Genomic DNA, 23,923 nt, shown 5'->3' on the forward strand with positions numbered 1-23,923 from the left:
GCCCAAGTAGTTTCTCATGTAGTGTACAAAGGGCTGGTGTTTTATCTGCTACTTCTGTTGTTACACATGACTTGGGTCTTTTTAACAAGTTTTTTTTCCTACTAATTGTAACACAAGACTTTGCTAAAGTGTTTCCTTTTTTTTTCTCTGTTTCCATATTCTACTTTATTCACTTTTTTCTTTTGAGTTTTTAATACTGAGCTTCCTGAAAAGATGGTTCTTAAAACAAAGAAAACCACCTTAAAACCCACCCCTGACCCTGCTAATACCATGCTGAATGTTGTTTACTTTACTTCCCCAACATGGTGGTCTTACACACTGAAAGCCTGTGGAATAGCTGTGCAGAAGCGAGCCAGTTAATCCTACACGTGTGGAGTATTTGTCCATTTCTCATGTTTCTTTTTCAGGCTTACCAGCTTTTTCTTTTAGCAGATTCTTTTGTGCTGATGTACCGTACTCATGAAAAGCTTAGACTGTTTATACTATGATATTTCTCAGTGTATTTGAATAATAACACATTTTATTTGCCTTTAAGATTTATTCCAGATAATGTTACATTTGATGATAAGCCAAAAGATGAAGCCTCTGAAGTGAACGTAGCTATGTATAAACCAAAGTACTTCACATCTGCTGCTATGGGAACATCAAAGGTATCTTTACAATGTTTTTGTAATGTTGTTCTAATTTGTTTAGTTTTATTGTCAGCTTATAAATAAGTCATGGGGAAAAGATTCCTGATTATCTTCAGGATTTCAAAATAAGGACATCAAACATGAAAAGATGTAAGCATGTTACAGAGCCTCAAGTTGCAAACCCATAAATAAGCTCGAGGTTTGGATTTTAAAAGAGATTTGGCTTTTTTGTTACAAATTAAATGCTATACTTCGACCTCATTATACTTCCTTTACAAGTTGCACATGGAATTACTTTGTTATTCATAGTTAAATCTCCTAATTTGCTATTTATGTGTAGCTCAACAAGAGCCTTTTTGCTGGTAGTGCCAGGCTTAAACAATTGCCTCCCATCCTTGTAGTTATTCATTCCTACTCTCTTATGTGATAGCCAAAACTTCCATGTGGCCATGAAGTGAACTGAATTGGAGAAGTGTTTGGTTGAGAAATAAGTAGTTTCTGCTGTATCATTTTACAGTCAGATTTGTTTCACCTCCTGGTTGAGGGTACAGTTTTTCAAACAATTTTTGTTGTCCACACTGCAATCCATGCGTGATTCCAGGAATGAGTTGCTGCTGGAAAAGGAAAGGAGTTGATGCTGCATCAACACCAGTATCTGCTGCCACAAAGGAGATTTGGCGTACAGAGATTTTGTGGTTTGTGACCTGTTGTGACAGAACCCTTCAGTGCATGAGGAGATTTCTTAATTCTTTCATGTAGTTAAAACTCCTTGAAACTCAATTGTAGAACAAGTTCCAAAAAGGTTGGAATTTTAGTACAGTTGAATTTTAGTACATTGTTGTTATACCTCATTGTTTTAGAGAACACCAGTAACAGGTTTGCATTGCTTCTTAAATGGAAAGCTTCAAATAATTTTCCCTAAAAAGAGAGTTACAATGTTTAATTTCAGTGTTTCAGCTTCTACAAGTGGCATTCTTATTTTTAAGGTAGATATCACATGGGATGAGACAGATCATGAGCGAGTAACATCACTTAGCAGGACTTTTAACAAAGAGGAACTTCTTGACATGGATTTTCAAGCTTATTTGGCTTCGTCTAGTGAAGAGGAGGAGGAAGAGCAGCAAGGTACTTTCATTAATGTTGTCCACGAGATCATTAGCTGCAGTGTTTAGAACACAAGTTATTTGAATATGTAAATTCCCTATCTTTAGAAAAGGCTTTGAATGTTGCTGTCTTCCCTAGGGACAATATTATGCTCATTGTATAAAAGCTGTTGTCAGGTTCTGCTATGAAAATAACCTACCTTCCCTCCAGAGCTAAACATCTCTGAAACTGACATACACTTACTTTCTCTGTGGGTGACTTAAAGGTGGAGGCAAGTTTTGTGTGTTTGAGTAAAATAGGCTTTTCTGGTGTTCTTTATACATGGTAAGAAAACACACATACGAGTTTTTCAAATAGTATCTCTAGAGCCACAGTTGAGATTCATTTTAAGTAATAATCACTCATGTGACCCCAAAGTTACTGCATTCTTTTTGAAGACAAAGTATGTTAGTTGAATTTGGAGTTAACTTACTCCAAGTTTAATAGATCTGTTAGTGAGAATTAGAGTTTAACTTTCGTATTATCATCACCTTAGCTTTGAAAAAGCTCCCTGCTTTTCATTTTTTGGACTGCAGAATCTCTACGTGGTGCAGTTAATGTGTCATTAAACCAAGCTTAATGATTATAATTTGAGTGATTCAAGTAGCATCAATTATGGCATATTTTCTCTATTGTTGACATGATAAATCTGTTAAAGAAAAGCTGCTTTTCATTGTACATTTGCATGATTTATGTAGAGAATGTGGTAGCTATTCTCTTCATTCAGTGCTGAATGAAGATCTGCTGCCTTTCACTGAAGTCTGAGTAACACTTATCAAAAACTGCCAAACGGTGGGGGTTAGGAGTTATCCTAGTGCTTGAGCCCCTGAATAGCTTCTTTCTGAGTAGGAGCTTGCACCTCTGAGTGTAAAATCATTTTCTTTCCCTTTTTTTCTCCCTCCTACCCCTCTTTCTTTTCTTCAGGGTACCTTATAATTTCTTTGTCAGGTTCATCAATCTCTACTTTAATCTCTTCATTACTGAGATAAAATTATTTTCAATAGAACTGGAGGAGCTTCCTTTTCAAAGGAAAAGTCCTGGTTTGAAATGTGAAGTGGTTAATGACTAATGAATTAGATACAGTGCTCACTGCAGAAATCTGGTTTTGGGTTAATATACTGTTTGTCCTCTTCGTGGTCCTCTCAACATATACTAAAGTCTCTGCAGGGCAAGGGGATACTGCGGTAGCTGCCCTAAGACTGTGCTTGTTGAAACAGCCTAGACAGTGTTGAATGTGCTCCAGATCTTAGAAGGTTCAGAGGGAGATGTGAACGTACAGAGCTTCTTCACTCCAGTAACAGCTCTTGGGTAGCTAGGGGGAATGTGAATGGCAGTGTAGAAGAGCTGTGCTACAGGCCTTCTGGTATGCCTAAGCTATAGGTCTTAAATAGCAAGGGAAGATGTAAGCAGCAGAAGATTTTTAAGGGAACTTTGGAGTGTAGTAGTGATGTCTTTCAAATGCTTTTGACTCATGTACTTAAGAATATAAAGAGAATGACATCTAACTTCATAAGGTACGTAAATGTCTGTATGGTGCACCAACATGTAAATTCCTGAATTACCTTGCTTGTTTTCAGTCTAAAATTCATTCTTCTCTTAATTAATGATATGTATAACCAAAATTACAAGGCAAAGAAAATTTCATTAAGCCTTAATCAGGTCTTTCAAACAGATGTTAAAATTGATCTATACTGCAGTAAAACCAGGTAGCTGCAATCAAAGATGAGTTTGGAGCGTGCAAAGGACATTGCAGATTTTTCTGGTTATAGAGCTGGGAAATCTGGCAGCAAACTCAGTTTGGCAATATCTTGTCAGGGTTAGTGTCCGTTTGTTTCTCATCTTACATAAATACGCACTTATCAGCTGCTCCATGAGTTTTAGTTTCTCAAGTAATGCTTAGTAAAGTATTTAAATGGGAGTATCAGATGCAGAGGGAAGTATTTCCGACTTCTATTATGTACAAGGCGACCACTAAGTTAAAGAATAGCATCTGTAATAGGGTGGTGATGAAAACAAATGTCTGGAAGTGAGCAACACTTCAGAAATCTTAAAAAGTAAACTAACATTGCTGGGAAGGAAAAGAAAATGGCCTTAAGTAATGTTACCACACTCATAAATCTTAAACCTGGAAATGTCTAGATTCTACTGGTTCTGAAAGTAAGTTATTCATAGAGGAATTATGTTCCTCCAATGTCCTCATTACATTCATGTCTTGAGCGCGTTCCTGACCTTATTATCCCTTCAGTTACGTGATACAAAGCAGGATTCCATCTGACAGTGTTCCATCCAGCAGAATTATGTGGCATTGTGCACGAATGGGAAAAATCAATGTCAGCTGCTTGAATGAGAATGTAGGAGTGTGATAAGAAGCAAAAAAATGTCCAGGACTTTTATTCACATTTTTTTAACTTATTAAAATATCTTATTTATAAACAGGGTTTTGCTGGCCCATTCTAAGCTTTTTTTTTTAATGGAATTTTTTAACTTAAAATATGCACGTCATGAATGTTAGTGTCACCACTACAGAGCAGTTCTGTAATGTCAAGTATTTCAGTGACCTGGTAGGCTGTGGTTCATGGCACAAAGTATCCTTTACACTGCCTCTGGATTTTCTGTTACTGTTTGTTCAAAATAGGAAGTGTTTGTGGCGTGCATCAAGTCCATAAATGCTATTTTGACCATGAGCACTGGTGACTTAGTGTATGGCATTTTAAATGATGCTTCAAATTGAGCATGGGGTTTATGCCTAAGATTTTGTTCTGATTTTAGTTTAGGTTATTTTAATCTTTGCAGAGCAACATCTTTTCTGCTGTTCTGCTTTGCACAACACACAGAATACCGGCATAGACCATATGACAAAATACTTTTAGCAGTATATTTGTAATTAGTTGTTCCTGATGATATAATTGTAGAATATCCTGAGTTGGAAGGATATCCATAAGGATCATTGAGTCTTGACTCTGCATAGGGAAACCTGAAAGTTAAACCATATATCTAAAGGTTGTTCAGGCACTCTTTCAACACTGTCAGGCTTGCAGGGAGCTCTGTGTAGAGCCCCCCTCCCTGAAAAATGTCTTACAAAAAGATGTCTTCTGTGATATGCTTTGATTAAGCTTATTTTGTTTGCCTACCCCGAAGTTTGAACCCGTTACCCCTTGTCCTGTCACTACAGTCCCCAGTGAAGAGCAGAGGGCAGGATCACCTCATTCAACCTGCGGGTCATGTTCCTTCTGGTGCAGCCCAGGATACGGTTGGCTTTCTGGGCTTTTTGTGTCTTTTGTTCCAAGTCTTTGAACAAGCTACTGGCAGAAAGCATTGCTTCCTTAATGTCCATCAGAAAGCAGTTCCTTGTGTTGTGCAACACAGCATGATACTTGAAATCTATTGACAAGGTTATTTGAACTCTGAACAAACTTTGACAATATATTCAGCTCACTTTCCTGTCTTGCAGCTGTTGTCAAGTGTTCTTTATTTGCTTATAGAATGAAAAGGCTCTTAAAGGTTTTTATGAAGGTGATGTTGAACATTTGTTTTAAAACTAAGAAATGCATGTGTTATCTAAATGGGAAAGTATGACAATATACCTTGTCACTTAAATTTCTCCTATCAAAACCTGCAAAACCAGTGATAAATACAAATTGGTAGCCCCTTATCCAGTTTCAAGAGAGCCTTTCTTAGCTTAAGGATTTCTTCAGTTCCCATCCAGTATAGCTTTACTTCTCATTTCACATGACGCTAGGAAGAAGAAACAACAAAATGGCTTATTTTTCTTCTCAGAATTCAAAGCAGAATGCCACCACGTATGTGCCTTGGCTGTGTTCCCTAAACATTAACTTCAGTTGATCACTTTCTTGAGACTGGCTGTGATAGCTTTACTCTCCATTTCTAGATGGTGATGTAGCTTGTGAAATGGAAGATGAGAAACCCAGGAAAAGCCAAAAAGATGATGAAGAGCAAATTGCCAAGTACAGACAACTTCTGCAAAGTATCCAAGAAAAAGAGAAAAAACAGGAAGAAAAGGATATAGGAATGGAGGTTAAATGGGTTCCAGGTAAGCTTTATATTTTTCTTTTACTAGCTTGGAGGAAATGCAGTGTTGGCCTGTTAACAGGGATATATTGTAAGGTGTTGGATTTACAGTAGTAGAAACTGACCTTTTTTCCCCATAAATTTAAATCCAGATGGATTACAATGAGGGAAGTAGAAGAAGTAATGACTCAGCTCAGTTCCTCAGCACTAAGCTTCTCTTTGTAGTTTGGTTTTTGCCAGTTTTTTTAGTGAGTTTGTTTTTTCATTCATCGCTTCATAGATTTTCTTGAAAAGCATTTGTGTGTTTGCCATGGAGCTATAAAACGTACCTGCACTCTTAAAAATGCAAACCAGTATGATTTGGAAACAGCATAAAATTAGAGGAGAAGTCTGAAAATCTTGCTTGCGTAATGCTGAAGATCTGGGGGAACAGGGAAGGGAGAAGTCTGAGCTTGCAGTGCGACTGCTCTTTGGGAGAGAAAGCTGCCAGGAAGTTGGGGGATAGTGACATGCAGGTTTTCATTTGGAAATTAAAAGCAGGTCCCTTCGCCATACAGCATCCCAGCAGAACTCACCCTAGGATCTGAAAACAAACTTTTTCAGGGGCAGCAAGGTGCAATGTTGGCTCAGCAGGTGTAGCACTGCAGGCTACCTAAGGACGCAGCCTGATCGGTTACTGTAAATACTGAGACCAGAGATATACTAGAATCCAGCTCTTTCACCAGTGATGGGTTAATTCCAGCTAGGAATGCAATATCTAATTATATGATATATACACTAATATTGTTCTGAGTTTGCTCAGGTAACTTCTGTTGAACATAAATGCTCACTTCTTAAATCTTACTCTGGTCTGTACTGACTCACTGAACTGAATGGAATAGTTTTATTCCTAGCTCTTGGTAAGATGTATATTCTTGTTAAAGCCAGTTGTGTGTTTTCAGTTGTGCTTATATAATTCTAGTCATTTCTGGCATGAGTTCTCCCAAAACTTGTCAGAGAAAAAGCATGTACCATGTGCCATAGGCAATGCCTGCTACCGCAGGTGCACTCTCATCTTTCACTTCAGCTGTCCACACTGTGGCACTATTTGCTTTCTTGATGCTGCTCACTTCATAGCTTTAATTCATTGTGCCACTGAGCAGTCAAGATGAATGAGCTTCATACATAGGTAGCTATTGTAAGATTTTTACATAGTTTTTTTTTTGTCACCTTTCAGACTGAAGGTGGAAACCACAGTAAAAACAATTGCTGCTGGGAATGTGTTGTGTATGTATATAGACAGGGCATTGTTTGAACAGTAAGAAAAGCTCCCTTTTTTGGTGTTGATTTGGGAAACGTGTTTGTTTGTTTGTTAGACAGTCTGTCTGCCAGAGAATCTTGAGAACTGTATGAATGAAGCCCTGTGACATAAGGAAGTCTAAGCAACACAGTGTGGTGACATAGTTAGACATCTGTGCATAGGAGTAGATGGAATATTGTTTTTAGAGAGACTAAAGGAAGCTCTCTTTAGTCTCCCTTGCACAGGTTGGGCAAAATGTTTTCTGAAAGGCTCTGCTTCTTAAAACTGTGCCTTGCATGTTACAAGTAAATTATATTAACATTTAGGAAATGTAGTAGAGATGGAATCCAGTTTCCTAATATATGGGCTCCCTGTTTCTTCACAATGGAACTTGACTTGAGAGAATGGGGTTTGTTCTCTATTCTATCTAGTCCAACCCCTTCCTTACTGTACCTTCTTGAGGGGCTCCCCAGGCTTTTGCTATATCTCTATGTTTAGGGAAGGATAGAAAGGAGGAGAAGAAAACCCCAACAAGCCAACAAACAAACTCAAAAAGAAACAAACAAAACACCCTATCCTGATAAATAAGGCTGACTTTGTCATGAGTTTAGCAGCTATGATTTTGCAGAGTACGTTAGTGTTTCCTCATTTCTTACCCTGAAGAAGTTAGAGCATTATCAAAAAACAGGGATTCTGGAATCACAGAAGTGTTTGCTTGCCTTTGCTAGTTGGGCTGTTCCCCTTCAAGAGGCCTGTCAATACCACTTGTAATCCCTGGAATATGTTTTTGTCCAAGTCCTGAGAGTGAAGTGGAGTATTTTAACTTGGCTTTCCAGTCTAATGTATGGCAACACTTCAGTCATTACTGATTTCAGGCTGCACTTGGAGAGGAAGTCCTGCACACCTGAAAAGGAGATTTATTTTTCTTCTATATATATATTGTTTTTTTACTGTGGAGCACAGTCAGCACATGCTGAACAGTAGTTTATAGCTCTGGCAATACAGACGCAGTTGAGACTATTCCCTCTTACAGGAGAGAAGTACATTAGTTACGAAGTTGTGTTTTTCTTGAACAAATGTGCTTATTGAAATTCCAAAACAATTTAATTATGTTCACTTGGAGCATTCTTGGAATTCAAGAATAGTTTTTGTTATAATCTCCTAAGGCCCTTAATTTTTTTCACAACTAATTTGTGTGTTGAAATATTTTTATTATCAAGCTTTGCCTTAATCTGGTGCCCAAATGTTGAATATACAGAGGGTTACAACAGTTAAATCTAGGAAGCTTTTCAATTGAAAGGCAGAGATTTGAATCAATTTGAGAACTTAAGTTTTGGCACGCGTGGTTATAGAAAGCATACTTTGTGAATGATTCAGTTGTTCTTGAATCATAATAGTCTTAAATAAACCACAGTGCCAGCAAAAATAAATCAGATGTAGTTCCAGCTCTCTTTGGTCTGTTTCTTTTAGGCACAAAATCAGTGTTATATTTAAGCATCCATCTGTTTTCTTAATCATAACTGATTTGAGCAACAATTACTATCCATCCTTCTGCAGCTCCCAAAACTCCCTTTAGAAGGTGAAGAAGGAGAAGACCACAACTGCATTTCTTGCTGATATGCAGCCAGGTTTTCATACTTATTTTTCTTCTTATTGAAGTTAAAAATTCTTCCTTTGGGAAGAATGAGATGTAAATATTTAGCTAGGCTTAAAGGAAAACTTAAAACCTGTTGTCATCAGAAGTAGAATAGCAGGCAATCGTATCTCTGTAAAGTGCATAGTAACCCCCAACTGTATGTTGTTACAGATGATATGGACCTGAAGAGTGCTCATATGGAATATATGTCTTAATCTATATCATTGCTTAGTATGTCCTCTGAAGCAGTCTTACCTCTTGCAGCATGAAGTGCTCAGCACTGCAGTTCTTCCCACTTAACATCTTAGCTGCTAAGTGCGCTGGGTTTTTTTCAGGCAGTCATACTACGTTAGGAAAGCTGTCTTGACTTGAGGTGGCTTATCTTCAAGGCTGACAAATTCTAATGTTATCAGTATGTTTCTGCCTGTCATTCTTTTTAGCTACCTGCAACAAGGTGTTTCTTCCTTTTGGTAAGATGTTACATGCAAGATGAACTTGCTCATTTAGAGTTCTGAAGGACAGAGTTAAGAAATATCTTCTTAGCTTCTAATAATTGGCAGTTGAATGCTGTTAAACTTACAAACATTTTCAAAACTCAGTGGTTAGAGTAGTACAAATTCTGGCCTGTCCACCCTTACTCACTCTCCCACCAGTGTGAGAAGCAATATACTTAGGCTTGGAGTAGTATTTATCACACTTCTAATCCTTTAGCTCAGGTAAGGCTAAAGGTTAAAACTGGCACAGGTTGCCCAGAGAAGCTGGCTGCCACTGGCTCAACTCTGCTCTTGTGAGACCTCACTTGGAGTATTGTGTGCAGTTCTGGTGTCCTCAACATAAAAAGGACATGGAACTGTTGGAACAAGTCCAGAGGAGGCCACGAGGATGATCAGGGGACTGGAGCACCTCCCGTATGAAGACAGGCTGAGGAAGTTGGGGCTGTTCAGCCTGGAGGAGGATGCGTGGAGACCTCATAGCAGCCTTCCAGTATCTGAAGGGGGCCTATAGGGACTCTTCATTAGGGACTGTAGTGATAGGACAAGCAGTTAATGGGTTCAAACTTAAACAGGGAAAGTTTAGATTGGATATAAGGAAGAAATTCTTTCCTGTTAGGGTGGTGAGGCACTGGAATGGGTTGCCCAGAGAGGTTGTGAATGCTCTATCCCTGGTGGTGTTCAAGGCCAGGCTGGACAGAGCCTTGGGTGAGATGGTTTAGCGTGAGGTGTCCCTGCTCATGGCAGGGGGGTGGGAATTAGATGATCTTAAGGTCCTTTCCAACCCTAACTATTCTATGATTCTATGAGTCTTGAAAGCAAAAAAAAACCACAAAACCAACAGTAAGAACCATAGGGATAGCATTTTTTCCTAATGTACACACCTGTTAACTATGCAGGTACGTTTCTTACTGCAGTAATGGACTATTCATCTTTCTCTTGTTTTTTTTCCTTAAACTTACTCTGAAAAGAACATTATTTAACATCTTTAACCAAGAAATTAATTATAAAGAAATTAACACTTACCTTAAGCTACTAACAACAAGATCAAATGTATCTTCTTTGAAAGGAAGGGATTCCTCATCAGCTACAACGCTGACTGTAGGGACTTCAGATTCCACAGCATTCTTCTAAAGTTGGGTTACAAGAAAAATAACATCAGAAACTCGCTGCTTCTGCTTTCCTGTATTACAGAATTGAAGCCCATCAGCATTCAGAAAACTACTTACTAAGGCATTCTCTGCAATATCAACCTGAATAAGTTTTTCAGCTGTGTCCTGAAAGAAAATTTAACAGGCCTATAAAATATTTAAATTAGTTATAAATTGACATTAGCAATGTTTCTAAATGCTTACACAAGTTTGTAATGAGTTATAAGGAATCTCTTCAACACTTGTTAAAAACCCTATATAAAGGTAAAAAGCATTTTCCCCCCTAACGTAGTACTTACTAATTTTTTCCCATTTACTAATACCTGAGATAGAAATCATAGAATAGTTAGGGTTGGGAAGGACCTTAAGATCATCCAGTTCCAACCCCCCCTGCCATGGGCAGGGACACCTCCCACTAAACCATGTCACCCAAGGCTCTATGCAACCTGGCCTTGAACACTGCCGAGAATGGAGCATTCACAGCTTCCCTGGGCAACCCATTCCAGGGCCTCACCACCCTTACAGTAAAGAATTTCTTCCTTATATCCAATCTAAACATTCCCTGTTTAAATTTGAACCCATTACTCCTTGTCCTATCACTACAGTCCCTAATGAAGAGTCCCTCCCCATCATCCTTGTAGGCCCACTATAGTAACAGAAATAGAAATAGTAACAAAAAACACATTCTGTGTTTTCACGTCTAAGTTCAGTCGATATAAACCATGGATTAGCAACTAATGAAGTGCTTTTACCTACAGTGCAGATCATGAAGGGTAAATTGTTCACTGCTTAAAGTCTCCATAATGATACTTCTCTTTCACAACTAAGGGCATCCAACAGACTGATAAAAAAGCATACATATCTGTACTCAAGACTAAATGTTAACAAATACACAACTGACAGCTTCCCTTGCACTACCATTTGTCTAGTCTTCAATGACAATAAACACAGTGTAACAGTCTGCATGAGGCACATCTTTGAACTGTATCTGAAATATGAGTAGGTTTACCTCATCAAAATTCAGAGGACTGCTTTAAATTATAATAGAGACCTATTGGCAAACAAAGGAATAAACACATACTTATCATAAAGGCTTTTCAATATGAAGAGCCAGTACCTTGGTTAAATGTTCAAGGCCAGGTTGGACGAAGCCTTGGGTGAGATGGTTTAGTGTGAGGGTAGTTGGAACTGGGTGATCTTTAAGGTCCCTTCCAACCCAAACCATTCTGTGACTATGACCTTTCCCCTCCTCTTTTCTTTGCCCATATTTGTGAAGATTAAATAGAATGAGTGTGATTCATTTAGTCTTAAATAAATGATGTCAGTAAGGATATAAATTAGCTGTTTCTATGGTTGGTTAATAATCCTACCTAAAGTAGACAATTGCTTTCCCCCTTCTGCAATCAAAAGCCTTTTGACCACTTAAATACACTCTGATTCTCGGGAAGTGGTCTGGACAGTAGTTTGTGAGCCATTCTAATCTGTGGAGAAACTCTAATGTCTTTCATGAGACTGCCAAATACCACAAGAAAGGGTTGTATTTTCTTCCAAGTCTTTCTGTGCCAGATGGATCAAATGATTCTATTTTCCAGGCAAATAAATCAGAAATCTTGTAACCTCCTTTGAGATTTTGGGTCTCTCTCTTTCTGGAGATGTGACATACGTTTTTTAGTCCAGTATTTACTGTCTTCATTGGGAATCTGTAAGGTTGCTAACCTGACCAGTAATTCTTTCCACAAAAGTACTGCAAAATAATATCCAAAGTAAGAGTAGTTCAGTTTCTGGGAAGCTAATGACTGCTTTCATTGACTTTGGAGATGAAGAGGTGTACAATTAGGAATAACTAAATATTTGTTCTTGTTGCACCAGAGGGTTTCTTAGTGGCACAGTTCTAGTGAACCAATACAATATCCTTCCTTGATTATGCATGTGTTTTCTGCTTTTATACCCAGTTTTTGTGGCCGTAACAGTTTGCCACTTGCTGTTAACTCTGGCTTTGTTCCAGGATAGCAGAAGGACGCTTTACCTCTTTCGCTCCACTCTTTTCTTCCTACAAGGCACGGCTTTAGATCGTGTCCACACTTCGTGTTTCAGACATGTTGTAACCAGCTCTCCAGCCTTTGAATTATTTTTGGAGTGTCGACAAACACAAGAGCAGGAATTGGTGTTTGCAGTTCTGCTTTTCAGAGGACGGGGAGGACTGTCCATGAAAGTTGACCACTTTTTCCACGATGACCTCTGTTTTCAGTTCCTCATTGCTGTGGAGAGCTGGCAGGAATGATGAGGAGCAGGGACTGGCCAACTGAGAAACCTGGGAGCTGGGAAAGAGAATGGGATCTAGTCTAGGACATCTGGAGAGGTCCAAATGTGATTTCCAAGCAATAAAACTGGTATGAAGGGTGGGAGGGTAGGATTTGGTAAGGTGAGGGCTGGGCTGGGCTGGAAAGGAGCGCTGAAGAGACCACTAGGACAAGTAGACTTGGGAAGAGACAGCAGATACCACCATTGGAGGGGGAAGCAGGAACAATTCCTACATGCTCCCAAGATGTCATTAAAGAGGATGTGGACTGTAGGATATCTGACCCATTTGTTACAGAAGTTTCAAAGCAAAAGTGTGTAGTGAATGAAGCAAGGAGTTACAGGTAGGAGAAGAATAACTCGCTGCTCAGGCTGTAACCTCCTGCCAGGGAAGAGGATTCTGTCTTTCTGCCACAGAACTCTGCTTCTGTGTGTTGCAAGGCAAGTCAGTTTTAATTGCAGGTAATTTTCTGTTGTTAAAGCAGCTGGTACTAAGTAGCTGTAAAAAGCTAGATACTTGACTTGTCTAGCTTAACTTCATGCATGTCATGTTGTGACATTAGTACTGAATGCAAGAAATTATTTGGGGTTTTTATTTACATTGTCCTTTGCTTTCTAGCTGTGGTTTTATTTTTACTTTAAATTCATTCAAATACTAGCTTATTGTTCTCTTTTACAGACAGACAAAAAAATACATGGGTCGTCAGATATACTGCAGCATTGTCATAGTAATAGCACAGGGGCAAAGTTTCAGCAATGGAGATGCTATTTGTAGCAACTCTGTCATGTGAGCTAGGCATACTGATACAGCAGTTAGCAGATAGTATCTGTGTGGAATGGAGAGCACTAGCTATGGAGGTTCAAGCCAGCTGTGAGATGACCCTATATTGTGACAGAATCATAGTGCCGTAGAATGGTTTGGGTTGGAAGGGACCTTAAGAGCATCCAGTTCTAACCCCCCTGTAATGGGCAGTGACACCTTCCACTAGACCAGGTCACTTCAAGCCCTGTCCAACCTGGTCTTGGACACCGCCAGGGATGGAGCATTTACCACTTCTTTGGGCAACCTGTTCCAGTGCCTCACCACCCTCACAGTAAAGGGAATATCTGGACTGTATTCAAAGTGTTTTTGTGAATCTTAACTAATTATAGTAAGGCACATTAAATACAAGGGCTCTGTGTATGTCTCTTGTTATTTTTAATGTGTGACTTCTCATCCTTAAGAGTGGCATCTGTAGACTGCAGTCTAATGTCTGGAGAGGAGACCTGTCTGAGGAATAGCAAGAACACTGGGACTCAGATGTCACATAAGCAAGCTCTTCAGACTCTTGTATAATTTATTACTGAAGGAATGTTTTATTTGGAAAAACCCATTATGTATCTTATTTATAAAGACGTTGTTTTAAGCAATATTCTGATTGTTTTCACAGGCTTGTTAAAGAAAAAGTGGATTATCCTTTCGGAAAGGAGAAAGCAGTTGGTTTAAAAAAGAATCAGATTTGTCTTGTTACTTTAATTTACTATTGTTTTATTCTAGGCCTCAAAGAAAGTGCCGAAGAAATGGTCAAGAACAGGTTGGAAGGAAAGAATAACCTAACTCCATGGGAAAAATTCCTAGAGAAGAAGAAAGAAAAAAGAACCCTTAAGAAAAAGAGAAAGGTAATGATTGCTTTGGCCACTTGAGGGGAGTTGTTGGTTTGGTTTCTTAAGTTGCTGCTATTTGTTTGGGATAACCAAAAAGGTGGATAGCTTCCAGTAGTATTCTAAGGTTAGAATGTGCAGTGGTGACTCATGTGGAAAGACGGAGAGTTTCTCATTGAATTTACAGAGTAAAAGCATATTCAGGATATTACTGATCATAAATGTACTTAACACAGTTCCATTTATCTACTTGTGATGCTTTAAAGATAAATGAGTCATAGTAACAGCTGGTTTTCAGCTGAATGCATTAGGAAGGGTCTTTTTGCTACTGGATGTATATCAAAGTTGTTATGATAATGATAATTGTAGTTTTGCTAATTTTTGGCCTAAAGTAATAGTTTCCCAGACCTGTAACAGCAAAGAATTAATAGGGATAAAGAACTATTATAAGTTGCAAGACCAAATTTGTGATACAGTTCTGTTTATGCATAACAAAATGGCCCTATAATAATGTGAAAATCATTGCTGCTTCATCTTTCCACATGCAGAAAGTAAGTGTGAAGACTCCTGTGGCACTGATGTGCAGAAATAGACAGATAAATGTTCACACATATGTTAGGAAAAGAAACCATGTGGCATACAGAATCTAAATTCTTAAATTACTATGAATGTAATTCATGTTGCAGATAATGCAGAGATTACTCTTAAAAACAACTTGATTTCAGTTAGTTTTAAGTGGCATTTGATGAGTAACTTCTTAAACCTTAGAGTGCTCTGACTGGAGTAAATAGCACTGTTAGGTACCAGAGCAACTTTTGCTACCGCAATATTCATATTCAGTCTGATAAATTAAGTCAAGGGGCGAGTTGTACAACCCCATGCTACCAGTCCAAACTCAGGCTTTTTAAATTTTGGAGCACAAAATGAAGCTCCTTGCTACAGTTTTTTCCCATTTAGAGCTTTTGTGGTACATAAAGTAAGGATGTGACAATGCTGTGATCCTGTCATTTAGCTGGTATGATTAGCTAGTGCATCACAGTTTGTGGATATGGCTAAGAAAGATCCTTGGAGTATGTAAATAGCCCTTCTTCAGGTACGTAAAAAGCTCTCAGTCTGTGGAACAGATTTGAAATAGTTGATTTCTCTTTACTAACAATTTTTAGTGCATTCTAGTTTTACGATGTTCAGCATAAAGAATTTCAGTTTTCATCTTTATAGTTACTAAATGGGAGGAACATCTAATTCCAGCGAAACTTCAGTAGTTTATGTTGATTGAAATGATGTTTGTGCTTTTTTACAGGCTACTGCTGAGAAAGAACAGAGTGAGGATGAGCTTCCATCTGATGTTGATCTCAACGACCCATATTTTGCTGAAGAACTCAAGAAGACAGGTGGGTCAAGACAAATAGCTTCAGGAATAAATTTGTCCTTCCTTTAAATAGTGAGCTTTCAAAACAAAGTCAGGCTAAAGTAAATGCAGAGATAGTATGTTCAGAACAAAATGGAGCAGGTATCATCAGCCTAAAACTGCAGGTGCTGTTCTTGTAAAATGATGCATATTGTGATATGTGGAATGGTAGGGAGCATAGTTCTCTTAGCTTTCAGTAGAGATCATTATGTAGACAATTTGTGGGGGTGGCTGTTAAAAACAAGGTGACCATCTGCTCCCCTAAATATTCCATAGAAAATAACTTCATTGCCTTCAAAGCCTGTTCCCTTTTTTATAGAAGGAGCCAGTTTTGTACAGGATCCTTGGAAGTTTGGGTCAGTTACAAAACTCACGAATGGATTTGCATGATAAAGTTGTCTTTCAGAAGAAATCATTTTTCTCTTAGTCTGAAACATGTTTTTACTACTTATCCATGTGTTACAGAAAATACCATGATTTGAGGAAAGCATGTTTTCTGCCATGCTCTCCTGGTGAATTGTGTATAGGTTATTTCAGAATCTGTTGTAAAGATGCCGTTCCTTCTACCACTTTATTTAATAGCAAGATTATGTAGGTAGTCTCAGACTAATGATTGATGTTTCAACATTGTATGTGAAATCCCTGGAAAAATGATTTCTTGTGCATTATATAAGAAGTTCTTTGTGTCATGGAGGTGCTCAGCAGGGACTGGTTGTATCTGCAGGTTCTTAAACATTCTTGTCCATAGTGAAGAGAACAGACTTTTAGTGCTCGTGGAGTCTTTGAGGATTTTACTAATACACATAAAGGTTAAGAAAGTGAAGCTTTTGTCTGTAAGTTTACTGATAACCTACTGAAAACCAGAATGTGCCTAGCCCTGGAGGAGTTTCAGAGGAAGAACACAGTGGTCGGCTGCAAGGCAGCTGACATGTTAACCATGATTACACAGCACAATTTTGTTTGGCTTTCACCAGGTCTACCCAGAACAGCCTCTTGTCGCATAGCTGGGTTTGTTTTAAAGAGCAGCTGGCTTCCCCAGTTGGGGAAAATGGGTTACAGTCTGCTTTGAACAAGGCTGTAACTCTGCCAGTTTTGTATCTAGGGTACAGCAGTAACTGGAATGATGATAATTTTTCATAAGCCTTGCATAATTCCCCTGAAACACTGAAATTTTGCCCTTATACTGACTGTCAAATGATCTCGGATTATGCTGACAAGCATATGGCAGGATATAGATTCAGGTGGGCCAGTGCAGGAACTGTGACAATGCAGTAGTGCTGTTAGTGGTGTGTTTGAACCCATCCTCAATTCACTTGTTGACTGTCATGTGTATGGGTCTTGTGTAAGTTACTTGTTCACAAGCTGAAGCAGTTGAAGCAAGAGCATAAGGAGCTATTAGACAAAGGGCCTAACAGATTTGAGTGCTGCAAAAGGAAACCTGGAAATTATGGGAAGTCTACTTGAGTGTATATTCATCAGGTTTGCCTTGTTCCCGGAAACTCTGTAAAGTAGGCAGTGTGGATGCTTCATCTTGGGAGAGGCAAGGTACAGCATATTCGTAGTGCTTGCTTTGTATAATCCCTGTGTGGCTTTTCAAAAGAACCACAGGCTAAAATGTAAAATGCTGTGTACATATGAGCCTTGATGCTGCATTTCAGAAGCTTGATTCTAGTTTGATATTGTCAAGGAAAAAGATCGTCTGTCACTTCTGTTTTACATTGATGCACGTGTTGTTTCAAAACCTTTCATTTGGCTTGGCCAGTGTCAGTTTTACTGCATCTGTTTCCCTTCTCTCAGAAAAGGCTCATGTAAGACAGAATGACTTTTGTAGCTTAAACTGTTGGAAGATTAACAGCTGAATACTGAATTGCTTATTAACATGAAAGCAATGTCCTGCTTTTGGAGATCACTGAATAGCTTCAGAACACTTTAGCCTATTAAACATAGTTTGTATTGATCCTTTATTGAGAAAAAAGATTTCAAGTCCTTGCACATTATTGTAACTCCTATACGTTCCAAACCATTTGATGTCTTCTCATAATCTAATTTACGATGTATGTGGGAATTGATGGCTTTTTAATGCTGGAAGATAACAGCTCGACTGCAGAGACATAAGTTGTTAACAGCAAAATCTGAGTGTAGCTGTAGAACCTGTACTTGGAAGATAAAGGTCTTAGCTGTATTACTGATTCATTTACTCTGTCTTTCCAAGGCTTTTGAGGCTGACTTTGAAGCTTCTGAGTAAGACAGATAAGAGGTCTTGTGAGAGGAGGTTTTGGTCTGTGGTCGGTCTCTGTATTTGAAGTCTCAAAATGATGATTAGCTTTTACTGTTAGCACTGGAAAGTTCTTGGCATGCAAAGTGAATGTTGCAAACTAAATTCTTGAGCTGACAAAGAGCTGAACGGCAGCTTCAGGAGGGGATTGCAGCAGAGACTAGAAGCTTCTCTCACTGGCTGGTGGCACCCATCAGTTCTGCATAGCACTGAAGACAAGTATCTGCTGCTGTAGGGTGGAAGAAATATGATTAAAAGATGGCAATGGGGATTAGGTGCTAGGAAAAATACAAGGGTTTGCAATGAATTTGGGAAAGACTCTTACTATAGTTTTTACATTTGTAAGTGTGCAAAAAGCGTGTGGGGAAGTTTCCTCCAGAATGTATGTGGGGCAGTGTCAGGAGTGTATTAAAAAGACAGAAAATGATGCATTTATGAATCCTGAAACCAAACTGTTCTCAGTACGATGTAAAATTCTTAGTGCTAGGAGTGATTTTTAGGTCCCAAGCTGGTTTATCAGCTGTAGGTATCATAATAAGTAATAACGTTTGGTTTATGTCTGCATTCATGGAAAAGAGCTTCGTTTGATACTAGCTCCAGGTTCATCCTCATGCAGCAACAGAAATCTCTGAAGGCAGGAAGATAAGTTATCTTCACTTCTGTGATTACACACAGTGAAAGAGGAGGGAAGGTGACTCGAGGGACCCTTCTTTCGGGAATGAGTGGAAAGGCTGAGGGATTTACTGATTTACTTCTAGAATCATTGTCTCCAATTGGTGTGTCTGTGCCCTGTTTCCTCTTCTGTAGTTTAGCCAGTTCTGTGAAGACACAAATGATTTCGTAGTTGTTGAAGTCTCACATAGACATTTATTTCTCCCTTCTACACATTAATTATGTAGCTTAGGTAATAATATTATATCTGAATCTGATTTTCCTGCACGTTTTCTGGAGCTCCTAAATGAACGGTTTAGTTCTTGAGCTGATGACATTGCGCATCTGGAGAGTTTATTTTTTGGTGCTGGTGGTTTGTTTCTTCTAGAAGTCCATGTCCAGCTTGGAATCCGTTTAGAAACAGTCAGAATAGTCAAGGGAGAGAAAACTGGTCTTCAAGACGTGTGTCCTGTTCCAGGGTATATTTAGTGATATAACTTGACGTTTTTCTGGCATGTATGTATTTCTGGTCTGATTACAAATCTGGCTTCACAAAATGGAGCCAAATATCTTCCTTGAGAGTACCCCCAGTGGACTGTAATAAATTGCCTGGGAATGTAATTCCAAGCTCAAGGGTCAGAGTATGTGGTTCAGGTCAGAAAACCTTCTGCTTTTCCTGCTCCTTCTTGGTCGAGGTCTGCAGGCATTCCAAAGAGAATAATTTGATTTTGCAGGGTTTATAAACAGGTCTGTTTTCATTAAAGTTACATGTGACTAATGTCTTAAGCTGTTATGATTCGTTATGTCTAATCTGCACTGTGTAGCTCAAATCAATTCTAGCAGAGCTTCATCAGAAGAATACTCAGTCTCGACAGTCAATCATATTTTCAATCCAGTGATCCTGTTCAGGTCTTTTTTGCAAGGGTTTTTGTGCTACATGGCTACCAGCACAAGATGGTCTTTTAGCCTTGCCTAGACAGTATCAAAACTGTTTCTCCTTTATGCACTGATGAACTCTTATTCAGCTGGCAGAATTCTGCTCTGGATACAGAGAAGAGATGCACTTTGTTATTTATTCTGAAGTATTTACTACATTGCCTACTCCAGGAGAAGGAGTGAACGGCTTGAGAACTGCAGGACACTTCAATTACATTTATGAGTATATAATCTGATTCCCTTTTAAAAGGCCCTGGGAGTGGCGTAATGTCATATGTTTGCCTGCCCTGTTGTGATGCTTCTGTCTTCTGCTCTCTGAAAAACACAGTAAACACATTTTCTCTGTTCTTTGCTGACTTATTTATGACATTTGGATATTGCTGCCTCCTTAAATTGAACAAATACTAGCAGATTTTTATTGCTTTAGCTGTTTTTTCTTAACTTTGTCTTTTTCCACATCTGACATTCAGGTGTTGATTACAAGAAAACAAGTTGCACATCAGGTTCTGTTCATGGGTAAATTATGCTGTCATGCATCAGCTTGAGTAAATGCGTGCATGTCCTATGTTTGCACGTAGGTTTAAAGAAGAAGCCAGAATCGGTTGCAAGTACCTCAGAGGATGAGGATGAAGTTGAAAAACAGAAGGTAAAGTGGATTAAAATGTTGAGAATTACAGATGTTGCATTGCCTGAGTTCTGCAGATATGTGTTATGTGCTTGTGATTGGAACTACTGAATTCCATGGGACAGTGGAATAAAACTGTATGATTTTAATAGCAAGAGTTTTGGGGACAAAAGCTACCCAAGAAGAATGGAAGCTGGTCCATGCCTCGATGTTTTAAGATGATGCCAGGGTATCTTTCTGGAAGATTATAGTTGAACACAACTCAGGAGTTAGGTAATACTGAAATGTAAGGGCACAGAAGCCATACTGGTTGAGCTCATAGTCCCTCTGCTGATCACTTTTAACATCAGCACTGTATGAAACATTTCAGTGATCAAACCTTGTCCTCTAAACTTTTGACCTTGAAGATTGAATTCTTTGCTAGTGCATGGTTGCTTCTCATTCTTTCTGAGAACAACTTGACTAAATAAATGTATTAAATTCATGTATGTTGATTTTTATTTTGCTATCCAAATACCAGTATAGAATTGTGTCCATTCCTGATTATGCTGTACAGTTTTCAGATTAGATTAATGATAGGTTTGAAAGTTGAATGTGGGTATTTGCATTTCTTTTGTATCTCATACAAGGGAAATCAACAGTTCCATTTAACATTACATGAGCCGGCTTCACTGTGCACTTGCAGCCCAGAAAGCCAGCCGTATCCTGGGCTGCATCAAAAGGAGCGTGACCAGCAGGTCGAAGGAGGTGATCCTGCCCCTCTGCTCTGCTCTTGTGAGACCTCACCTGGAGTATTGTGTGCAGTTCTGGTGTCCTCAACATAAAAAGGACATGGAACTGTTGGAACAAGTCCAGAGGAGGCCACAAGGATGATCAGGGACTGGAGCACCTCCCATATGAAGACAGGCTGAGGAAGTTGGGGCTGTTCAGCCTGGAGAAGAGAAGGCTGCGTGGAGACCTCATAGCAGCCTTCCAGTATCTGAAGGGGGCCTATAGGGATGCTGGGGAGGGACTCTTCATTAGGGACTTAGTGACAGGACAAGGAGTAATGGGTTAAAACTTAAACAGGGAAATTTAGATTGGATATAAGGAAGAAGTTCTTTCCTGTTAGGGTGGTGAGGCACTGGAATGGGTTGCCCAGGGAAGTTGTGAATGCTCCATCCTTGCTGGTGCTCAAGGCCAGGCTGGACAGAGCCTTGGGTGACATGGTTTAGTGTGAGGTTTCCCTGGCCATGGCAGGGGGGTTGGAACTGGATGATCTTAAGGTCCTTTCCAACCCTAACTATTCTATGATGATTCTATTACACTTCAATGTTAGAAGAATATTGTTATGGATTAAAAATACTGCCATGACAACCCTATTGCAACTCATTTATGTGTAAGGAGATTTATACAGACTTTACTAACAAGATGCTGTGTTTTTCATAGGAAACTTAATTTCACTGTGTACTTTATTTTGCACCAGGCTGAAATGGCCCTGCTTATGATGGACGATGAGGATGATGCCAGAAAACATTTTAATTATAAAAAGATTGTAGAACAACAGAATTTGAGCAAGAAGAAAAAGAAACTTTTAATGAAAAGGAAAGAATTGATAGAAGATGACTTCCAGGTAAGGGTGTACTCTTTGATTTTGAGGCTCAGATAGAACCCTTGTTGATTATTTTCAGGACAAATTTGGTGGTTTCATATCCCTCTCCTCCCTTACTCTGTCTGAAGGAGGAGAGCTAGGTCTACATCTTTAAAGAGTTACAGGCTGTTTTCAAAAAGCAAAAAATACTCTGATACAACGTTGAAGGGAACAGAGCCAAACTCTGTATAAAACAACAAGACACTATTTATGCAAGTATATTAACAAACTGTAATTGCACCTTGTACAATTTGGTGCCTAAAATATGTGTTGGCCTCTTCTTATTGTTATCCACTGCTGCTTTCATCCTCCTACTGCTGTCAGTGTCACTGGCACCCATATGGACCACTAGGAGTGCATAGGAGTCAGTAGGACTTACAAGACCAGGCAGCATCTCAGAAACATCTCTGATCTGAGCCCCTCATAGGCAACACACCTCCCTTGAGATAGGGTCAGGCTGACAGATGGGTGCCTCTGTGCCTGTCAAAGTAGAGTCACCTACTGTTATCACCTGCTGCTCTTTCCTGGATGCACTAGTAGTTATCCTCTTCATTGGTGTGGCAGCTGGTTGTTCCAAATCCATTTCTGGTCAGTTCTCAACAGCAAACCTCTCCTTGGTCTGCTGACAGCAGCATATACAGGATTTGCACAAGCATTCACTTGCCTGTTTTACCAATAGCACCTTCTGGCTCTCTGCTTCACACTTGCTGGGATTTTGTAACTGGAGCTGTTCCAGGAATGGTGAACAGTCTCGTGAGCTATGACTGCTTAAGCAGCTTGTATTTTATTGTGTTTAAAAGCTTTGCTAATGTGGGTAAAGGTTACCTAAATTAAATACTCCTCTTCTGTCTTCAGGTAAATGTTACCGATACAAGATTCCAAGCCATGTTTACTTCTCCCCTGTTTAACCTGGATCCTTCAGATCCAAATTTCAAGAAGACAAAAGCAGTAGAAAAGATCTTGGAAGAGAAAGCTCGACGAAGAGAAGAAAAGGAGCAAGATGTTAAGGAGGCAAGCAAGGAGCAGGAGAACAAGATGGCAAAGAAAGGAGAGGTTGCCAAGACAGCCATAGATCCTGCCCTATCGATGCTAATAAAGTCTGTCAAAAATAAAACCCAAGAGTTTCAGGCAAGGAAAAAGCAGAAATTGAAGTAACTGAACCTTGGTTTTACTCAGACTTGACTTCAGTCTAGGTTCTTCTCGCTGTTAGTGCAGCCTGCTCTCATTCCTGCCCACCTAACATTTCCCCCGAACCCATATAATTACGATGGTGAGTTTTGAAGTAACTGGAGGAATAAGCACACTTTACTTTTGCCATCACAGACACTGGTTTGTACTATTAATAAAAACCTACACACTGACAACATGTAAGTAAGGAATTGATGGGTCTGGGGTGGTTTGGTTTGCATCATGCTGTCTCTAAAGAAAATAGAAATGCTGCAGGTGGCTACAAAAAGTAGTCAGAATTATGGTTGTACTTAATAAGAAAAACACTTCTGCAGAGGTTTATTGCTGAGACTAAGTGCTGTGAATGATTTTAATTCCACAGAAGTGTGTAAAGCATATCTCTGTTGATAAAGAAGGGAGTAATATAAGTACAAATTAAAGAAATTTTGTATACAGTTTTTATATGTTTTTAAAAGATAACATATGTGCTTCATTAATTTCTTTTTTAAATACTTGAAGACTTCCTGGATAATAGAACTAATTAATGGAAATACTGCCAATTAGAAGTATTTCATGACTATATATTGGAAATAAATGGTTTAAATTGCCCCAGAGGAATTGTGGACACTTGGTTGTGGTTAGTTGTGTTTTCTCCTTCTGTGCCTAAATGAAATTAAGTCAAAGTTAACTGTTTTGCCACTGATATTGCATTCCCATTAATGCAATTACACTTATACAAAGTCTTCCAGGGTTGCAAGTATTAAATAAAGAAGTCAAAGGCAGGTGTAGATGATACAATTTGAAAAGCCCCGTTGTTCGGCCATATTACTACTGGTGTCAGTATCTGGTGAATATCGGGTACCTGTTGGTACTGGTGAAGGTATTGATGGTGTGGGGAAAATGCAGTAGGTAGAAGATGATCTTTCTTCCT

General features: G+C 39.0%; 1 protein-coding gene across 1 annotated transcript in view; it reads left to right on the forward strand.

Annotated features, from left to right (window-relative positions):
* Positions 1–23,447, forward strand: part of ESF1 (ESF1 nucleolar pre-rRNA processing protein homolog) — a 29,707-nt gene extending 6,260 nt beyond the window's left edge. Inside the window, exons 6-13 of the mRNA XM_061461532.1 lie at positions 536–650; positions 1,619–1,757; positions 5,665–5,826; positions 14,197–14,318; positions 15,601–15,691; positions 20,149–20,216; positions 21,661–21,807; positions 22,681–23,447. Coding sequence (XP_061317516.1) covers positions 536–650; positions 1,619–1,757; positions 5,665–5,826; positions 14,197–14,318; positions 15,601–15,691; positions 20,149–20,216; positions 21,661–21,807; positions 22,681–22,980 — 1,144 coding nt within the window. The 3' untranslated portion in view covers positions 22,981–23,447. The remainder of the gene's footprint in view (positions 1–535; positions 651–1,618; positions 1,758–5,664; positions 5,827–14,196; positions 14,319–15,600; positions 15,692–20,148; positions 20,217–21,660; positions 21,808–22,680) is intronic.
* The last annotated feature ends 476 nt before the right edge of the window (positions 23,448–23,923 follow it).

This window comes from Pezoporus flaviventris, unplaced genomic scaffold, assembly GCF_033815535.1.
Source record: "Pezoporus flaviventris isolate CSIRO_AGI_PZ_B2104156 unplaced genomic scaffold, CSIRO_AGI_Pfla_v1 ptg000031l, whole genome shotgun sequence".
Taxonomy (NCBI): Eukaryota; Metazoa; Chordata; class Aves; order Psittaciformes; family Psittacidae; genus Pezoporus; species Pezoporus flaviventris.